General features: G+C 33.0%; 1 protein-coding gene across 1 annotated transcript; it reads left to right on the top strand.

Moving 5' to 3' along the window:
• Positions 1-535: 535 nt before the first annotated feature.
• Positions 536-1,043, top strand: LOC133322656 (antennal-specific protein OS-C-like). Its single transcript, XM_061531620.1, has 2 exons — positions 536-610; positions 672-1,043. Exons 1-2 carry the CDS (start codon positions 536-538, stop codon positions 1,041-1,043), a joined length of 447 nt encoding a protein of 148 aa, XP_061387604.1.
• The last annotated feature ends 7,469 nt before the right edge of the window (positions 1,044-8,512 follow it).

The raw sequence follows: 8,512 nt of genomic DNA, 5'->3' as shown, positions 1-8,512 counted from the left end.
ATATAGAGAACACCATTTTTTCTTTGGAACATCACTTTTTCACAGTATGATAGATGTCCTCACCGATCTAAAGAATTTTGAATCCCGGCCCGGTCGAACTTAACAACGTTTTTACTTGTTTTAATAACTGAAATTTAATTTGCAACGCCGGATTATCTGTTGTTTGACCATTTTCTTTTTAAAACGGTCAGTTCTTTGTGGTACATTACAATTGGTTTGCATAACATTTGTAGTATTTTCAATCGGAGCGGAACAAGTGATTCTACAATTGGCACTTGAAATTTAGTATTTGAAAAAAAAAAATCTAAAATGCCATAAAGCTTTGGTGGATATTGCACAGAAGCTGCGATTAAATACTCCCATCTCTGGAGATAATTTGAACTAATTTGAAAACAAATTGAGATCAGCACGCATCTCGACTAAAACAGTAAACCTATTAGGCGACGCATCTATAAATACTATGATTTCATTTAACTGGGCACATTTCGATCTTCCAACTTTAATAGACCAAACAGCAAACAGATTTGAATAAAAAATGTCCTTTCACTTGAAACGCAATTTGACAATTTTTGTACTGCTCTTTATTGTGGTACAGTTTGTGAAGTGCCAGGTAAAACATTGAAACAAGAAATAAAAATGATGTTTTATAATCCTTATTCAATATAACACAGGACGACACGCCTCCAGAATCTGAAGAAGAGGAAGATGATTCTTCATCCGAGGAAACTGTGGAAGATTCAAATGAATCGGGTAATCGGCGACGACGTCGTCGTTCTATGGAAGTTATGGGTCAACCGGTACCGAAAAGTCAAGAAGTCGACACGAAACCAGCTCGTGCCATACCTGGACTACCAGATCCCGCAATGATTTTAAAAATTGCTGAAATTCTGACCACAGTTGGACAAGAAATTCTACCCGTTTTGGTACAAGGTAATACAGCCGTTGATTCTCTGGTTGATAATCACGTTGAGAATGAAATGAAAATTGTTAAAAATATTAAAAATCAAATCGATGCGATTGCAAAGAATTTGAATAGAAAATAAATTCTATTTTCCGAAAAAAAAATATTGAGATATGTAGTTGATGGAAATTAAATGAAAATATTTTATTTTCAATTTCAGCTATTGGCTAATAATTGGGAAACAAAATAATATTGAAATTCAATAAAATTTTTAAGTGAAATTGGAAAAATATATGTGTGTGTATTCGTTAAACTGGAAATGCTGAAGGTTGTTCCGATTTTTTCCGACTTGGAAATTATTAAAATTTTCGTTTTGTTCCGGCATACCCGTCTTTCCCCTTTTAAATAACTTCGTTGTGCACGTTTTTATTTTCTTGTAATTTTGTGATCCTTTATTAATCATTTCATGGAAATTTGTCAATCTTATCCCCGTATCCTTGACAACGACAGATGTGACGGAAATTTTCAAAAATTATGTAAAGCCAGCGCTAATTTCAAAGTTACGGATGGCAGGCGAGTGTAATTACAAATATTCTAAGAAGATTTAACGGCGAACATGATGTAAAGTTTTACGGGGTGGGTGAGGAAATAAATAGCTAACGACATGTGTGAAACGAATCTCAAAATGAGATAACAAAAAACGAAAACATTATAAAAATAATGTGGTAAAGGGGAAACTGCTGATATTCCCATTGACTTTAAAACGATACTCAGAATTCTCATTTACGATTTTTTTGGTCTACATCTCACTCTGAGCCGTAACAAACATCATTGCGTCAACAATTATAATTGTTTAGACACTTGTAACCAACGACCATACGCCGTATGACTGTCGCCATGCCTGACATTCGTCAGGATAGAAAAGTCATGGCAACAAACAAACCTCCATCCCAGCTATCATTACACGAGTTTCTTAACAATCGGCATGATGCCTCATACCACCCTCCCATCCAGGATGAGAGTGAATGACTGTCGTGCAATTGTTTCTTCTTGCTATTGTTATTGATGAGAATGTGATTGAAATTATATGTTTTTAAAGATGTGTCGACGACACAGTGGTTTCTATTGGAAACAAAATTTGACATACATTTATAGGCTCGAAAGTTTTTTTTAATATCCTTGTTTCTGAATATCCTTCAAAATATTCTACTATAGCTTTTGAAAAAAAAAATCTTAAAAAATAGGCCCCCTATAAAAGTCCTTTAAAAATATTCTCCAAAAAACCCGCACCTTTTGACAATCATTTCTACAAAATCATCATAATCATTTTTACAAAAATCCGCACATTTTAATAGCCGTCTTGAAAAAAATATTTTTAAAAAATCTACGCCTTGAAAAAATATTTTTAAAAAATATACGCCTTGAAAAAAATATTGTTCAAAAATCTACGCCTTTTGATAGTCCTTTAAAACTATTTTTAAAAATTCCACGACTTTGACAGTTCTTGATTTTTTTTTAATCGACGTCTTTGATAGTCATTGAAAAAATGTTTTTGAAAAGTCATTGATAATCCCTGAAAAAATCTAACACCATTTTCTGGGAGGATTGGTAGGCCTTGAAATAATATCCTTAAAAATGCAAGGTGGTGATGGTATTTGAATAAAATCTTTACAAAATCTTCTTTATTCTTCACTGTTCCAAAATCAAGGTTTCTTAATTTCTATTTAACAGCTAATGGGTGGATATATTTTTGGGGGAAACATTGTTAGTGGTTAGCAGGAGGGGATGTCTCAAATTGGATTATGAGCACTGAGGCAAGGCGAAATCACCTAGCTGAAAACAAACAATTGCAACAGGAAGCAAACACGGCAGGCTGAGACAGCAAAATATGTAGGTGGATTTACAGGATTATAGAGACAGAGAGGCATACAGCCAGACATTGAATGATGTTGATATGCTTGAGCGTATGCATGAGAACACACACACACACTCCCACACACACATCTACATTTACCCACTGAAATATAATGTTTGAGTTCCCCTTCTGGTTGTGCTTTCTTTCGCAACGATAATAACAGTTAAACCAACAATAACCATGGCAAACATTTGCCATTTGAGCTGTTACAATTGCTGTTCCCCATTCCGTTGTCAATCCCCACTCCCAGCCATAATTCGAAAACATTATAAGAACATTAAATGTGAAACGCATGTCGCAAGTGGGTTTTATCTTTTATTGAAGTTTTGAAACGTGCAAAGAACTCATACAGAGGGCACACACACACACAGTTCGTTCCATTCCACGCCACCCCCTTCCCATCCCATTGGCAAATTCGTGAATGGGAATTTCTCAAAAATTAACGACCCCTTGGTGGGTAAGTAAATAAATGAGTATGGATTTGGGTTTTTATTCCAATGTGACAAACGACTGAGTTGTTCTGTAGTGGTCAAAAGGGCGTTCCAGCAGCAGCTGCTGCCGGACTTACTCCCATAACGGGCACAAAAGAAACAAGAACCCCCTTAAGTCGATTTTGCACAAGATAACAGAAGGCGATGACGGCGGCAGTCACATACCGCCGTTCAATGTTGTTGACATTTGTACGACCGTAAAATTTTAATCACTCCTCTTTTTAGATTATGAGCCCTGCAAGTAAATAAAAAATAATAGCATCATATCAAAATGTATATAAGAGGTTTTTAGCATGTCATGTCAGCAGTCCCCCCATTCTTTTCTGTACATTGTTTTACTAAATATGGCAACAAATTTAGATATCATAATATCCAATCTTATGTATTTGTATGAAATAATAATCTATCAAATATGAAACAATAATCTATCCTTCGATATTATTTTTTTGAAAGTGTTAAAAACAGAAAACATTTTTTGGAGCCTCTCAAGAGTTGATTGTACAGAGGTCTGCGATACATAAAACTCCTAATGAGGGTGTCTTCAATGGAAAATATTTAATGAAACATCCACGACTCATTTTTTTTTTTGAAAAAATTAAAAAATTTTAAAAAATAATCTTGTCTTTGAAAAAATAATTTTTAAAAAGAAATATTCTTTACCAGTCGACGCCTCTGATAGTCTTTGAAAAAAAAATTTCTTTAAAAATCCATGCTATGGATAGTCTTTGGAAAAAATATTCTTAAACAATATTCTTAAAAACATCCAAAAAATGTTTTTTTAAATAATTTTGTTAAAGTCTTTAAAAAAATATACTTAAAAATCCACGCATTGGATAGTCTTTGAAAAATATTCTTAAAAAACCACGCCTTGCATAGTATTTGAAAATAAAAATATTTTTAAAAAATCCACGCATTGGATAGTCTTTAAAAAATTATTCTCTTAAAATCCACATCTTGAATAGTCTTTGAAAAAATATTCTATAAAAATCCACGAATCCCCGTCCCTCAACATTTTCGAAAGAATTATTTTCTAAAAATCCATGCCTCTGTAGTCATTGAAAAATATTGTTGTCCTTGTGCGTGTGTCTAAGACAAATTATTAAAGTATTTTTTTTCCACTTCAAAGTTTTTTTCCTTATCATCTTAGAATCGATTATTCTTGGCAAAACTTTTCTGTGTTTGAAGGTAACACCAAAGTGGGGGTGAATATATGTATGTGTGTGTATGAATGCTGATTTAAATAAGCAAAATGTATATAGATATTTCTTCTTTGGCTTTGTTATTGTCACAATAATTTTCTTAAACTATGCCATGAAGTTTTTCATTAATTTTCCTCAATAAACTCTGGGTTGTTATGCAGGCTACCCAGTAAAACTTTTCGGAACAAAATCAAGACTTTTAACTGTAAAACAAAACCTTTTTAAAAATTCAAGCCTTTGAACAAATATTTTTAAAAATCCAAATCATTGGAAAAATTACTCGTAAAAATTCTGAAAAACATGAACGATTCTGAAAGTCGTTGAATATTAATTAAATTGACAGTACTTTTCATAAATTTTCTAAAGAAGCCCATGTCCAGGTAGGCACAGTAGCCACTGGAAATATTCTTTTCAAAGGGCTTCATTAGTTGATGATATATACGTCTGCGTCTGACGAAGCTTCGCATCCTTTTTACAGCATCAATTCCACGTTTTGGTTTGAGTCGATGTGTGAGAGCTGAATTTGGGGACATCACATCTTAATGCATATATTTAAAGTCTCTCACAATGTTTGTTGGGAAACTCCTGACTTCGAAACTATAGAATCGAAACGTAACGATATACACAAATGTAAAATATTCATTATAATACGCTGGAGAATTTCAAATGTTTTGCTTATTTAACTTTGCGGCATATCGCAGAATGAAACCAAATTCCACTCTACACGATGAAGCAGCCGCTGTCAGCAGTTTGAACTGGAAAAACAATATGCCAACAAATATTGGCAAAATATAAGATGCCAACATAATTTCCATGCATGACTAGGTCGCCAGAGCACAAATGGCGGTCGAAGTGGTAATGACGGCAACAGAGCAACACCATTGTTCTGTTCAACTGCCAAAAATCATTAGCATTGACAGTTAGACATTATGCAGTGCTCTGTTCTACTGGGCCTGCTGACTTAATAAAATAAAACAAACGCCATAGATATTTTGTTGGGGAAAACTCTTAACAACTGAGAAAATTAGTTCTGTGTGAGAGAAAAAAGTTTTTTTTTCTGTTGACTTTTAATGAACAATTTCAAGGGTTGGGGGCATATTGGCAAACTAAACCATCCACAGAATTTAGTTATTAACTCCCCAAAATGTATTTTTTGTTGGAAGATAGGTTTCTGTTTCGTTGGCTGTATGGCATAAATAAGGCCCGGGAATTATGCTAACCAAAAATGTTATCAATTTAATCTGCAGTGAATTATAGTTTGTTGGATAAAACTTTTCTTAACGGTTTATAAACTGTAATGAGCTTATATAACTGAAGGATAATTAAGGGTACACTAACACATACTGACTTATTAATTTTGGTGAATTTATTTTCTAGTATATAGGTTTTGTAAAATGTGGAAAATTTATGACGGGTATTTGAAGCAACTAATATTTACAGGGGTTTGGAATGGGAAGGATTTTTTTACGATACATACAAGTAAGGACGCTTTAACTGTTACTGAGATGTGCTGTAAACGGTACTACCTAAGGATGAGTAAATCGACTTTCGACTATTCTACTAATGGACTTTTTGTATTGAAAAGTCTAAAAGTCGAAGTCGACTTTTGATCTATGAGAAAATCGTATAGTCGACTATCGATTTTCTTCATAAATACTTGGTTTTGTATCACAAAGCTCAAATTGCCCAAAAATTACACTTTCCGGAACTTTACATTATCTGTTCACAATAATTCATATAAAAAAGTCGAAAATCGATCTTCAACAGTTTTGACTGTTCAAAATCGAAAGATCGAAAAGTCGACTTTTTAGTCAAAGGCAAAAATCGAAAAGTCTAAAAATTGACTTTTTGGTTAGAGACAAAAATCGAAAAGTATAAAAGTCGACTTTTTACTCAAAGGCAAATAATTGAAAAGTCTAAATATCGACTTTTTCGTTAGAGGCAAAAATTGAAAAGTATAAAAGTCGACATTTGCGCTTGACTACGTATCCCTAGTAGGGGAGAGGGGGGCACCTTTGAACACTTTTTGCTTTCAAGTCTTATAAAATTTTTTATTATATAATTTTTGGTTTCTTATACATTTTAACTAATAGGTACATATGTAACCTTTAAAATGAATATACATATGAAATACTATAAGCTTGATAAATATATTTTTTTATTGCTGTTTTAATGGACGAACTCAAAGTGTTGGTATTTTTGGTATTTTTGAACAACATGGTTTGTTACAGTGTTTATGTTCAAATATGTATGTATTTTATTCATACATATCAGAAATGCATTAATTCATTAAAAAATATATGAAAAATGGTCAAAATTTAAAAAATTTAGATCAAAAGTTATTAAAACATAAAATGACTTAAAAACAGAAATTAATATGGCGAAAAATACAGTTAATTTCGTAATCTTATTAGTCCATTTGAAATTTTGAGAAATCGAAGCCAAAAGTTAAAAACTCCTTTTTTACTCGAGTTTAAAGGGCATGTTCAAAGGTGCCCCACCCATGGCATTTTAAGGAAATTTAAAATAACTTTTTTTGTAATAAAAATATACGAAAGAAATTACATTAGTTATGTTTGAAATTATTGTTGGAATGCAAAAAAATTGTTTGACGAAAGAAAACTATCACAGAATTCTTCCTGCGCCCTTACAACCAAATGAATAAAAGTTTAGAATGACACTGAGAAAACATGGTCACCCATGCACAATTTTTCGACAACTGCAAAAGCAAGCCAAAGTGGTTTACGCATATAGAGAACAAGATTGCCATATACAAAAATGTGGTTGCTGGTCGGAAAAATTTTAAAGCAAGATTTTATGAGCGCTGTTCAAAGGTGCCCCCCTCTCCCCTACTACCTGTATCAAGTGTTGGCCATCTCTATATAGAAAAACGTATTCACGTGACGTGAGTAAACTGCTCGTAAGCTTATAGTTGTCTCGAATTAACCTTTCCACATCTGTTTCGTGCAAAAGTATATCTCCAACTAATTATTTAAAGTAGACGCTCGGTCTAGACACCTAAGAGAGCTGGCCATTAGAAAATTATCTATACGGCTGAAGTTGATGGAATTATGCACTACTCTATTATCAGGGCTTTTTGGACGATTTTTGAATTATGCAGGATCCAACGAGAACAAACTTGGTCATGTGTTCATGCAATTTCGAAAGTATTTCACTGTATTTGACTTCTGTATTAAACCAGTGCTATATGATGGTGTTTCATCGCCATACAACGATAAGAGTTCCTCGATGTACTGTTGTAATAATACTCCACGTCAAAAGTTGTCATTGTAAACAACACAACGCATGGTCGTACGTCAAGCCGTGCTTAGTACGTTTATGCCAAAAACTTCGAACTTTTAACATATGACGCCGGGAAACACTTTTTATTCTCTAGCCCCCAAATATATAGTAACCTTCGGCATACCTTCTATATACAGTTTTTTGAAGACCTATTAGATATAGATTCTTACAAAATGTTATTGCACTAATCTGTCTATAAAGATATGCATTAATATTTGAAACAGGTGTCTAGTTCATATTTTCAATTTAATTTATTTACTATGAAACAGGTACGGAATATATTGCTATACACATGTAACCATATTTTAAATTATTTTGATATATGTATATGTTCTGTAGCTACAAATGTGTTTACAAAGCAAAAGTAAAACAAACAAATTGACAATGATAAAGTAGTTCAAATCGCAAACTCTAAAATATGCGTTTATAGCCTAAAACAACAACAAAATATTGCAAATCGCATGTCTAAACAACGTTTGTTGTTCATTCAAACAGACAGCCAACTAACCGACTGATCAAGCGACAGACATCTATTCATTATTGCATTCATTGTCGTCGACTTCGACGCCATCAACGTAGTTTAGTTAATTTCAACTTAAACTAAATTAACATCACAACTAATGAGCGTTGTTTGTTAGGAAATTTAAATGGAAATACATATGTAGGCATGTACTCGTATGTCTGTTCAACTCGTGAAACATAA

Source organism: Musca vetustissima, unplaced genomic scaffold (genome assembly GCF_032173495.1).
Source record: "Musca vetustissima isolate MV318-11 ecotype Yass unplaced genomic scaffold, APGP_CSIRO_Mvet_v1 utg6303, whole genome shotgun sequence".
NCBI classification, from domain to species: domain Eukaryota; kingdom Metazoa; phylum Arthropoda; class Insecta; order Diptera; family Muscidae; genus Musca; species Musca vetustissima.
This window is presented reverse-complemented; position numbering and strand designations above follow the sequence as displayed.

What these genes read in the sequence shown, in the direction of transcription:
- LOC133322656 (XM_061531620.1), top strand. Translation starts at nt 536, where the DNA reads ATGTCCTTTCACTTGAAACGCAATTTGACAATTTTTGTACTGCTCTTT. An exon ending in TACAGTTTGTGAAGTGCCAG is followed by an intron (nt 611 to 671) that starts GTAAAACATTGA and finishes AATATAACACAG; the next exon opens with GACGACACGCCTCCAGAATC.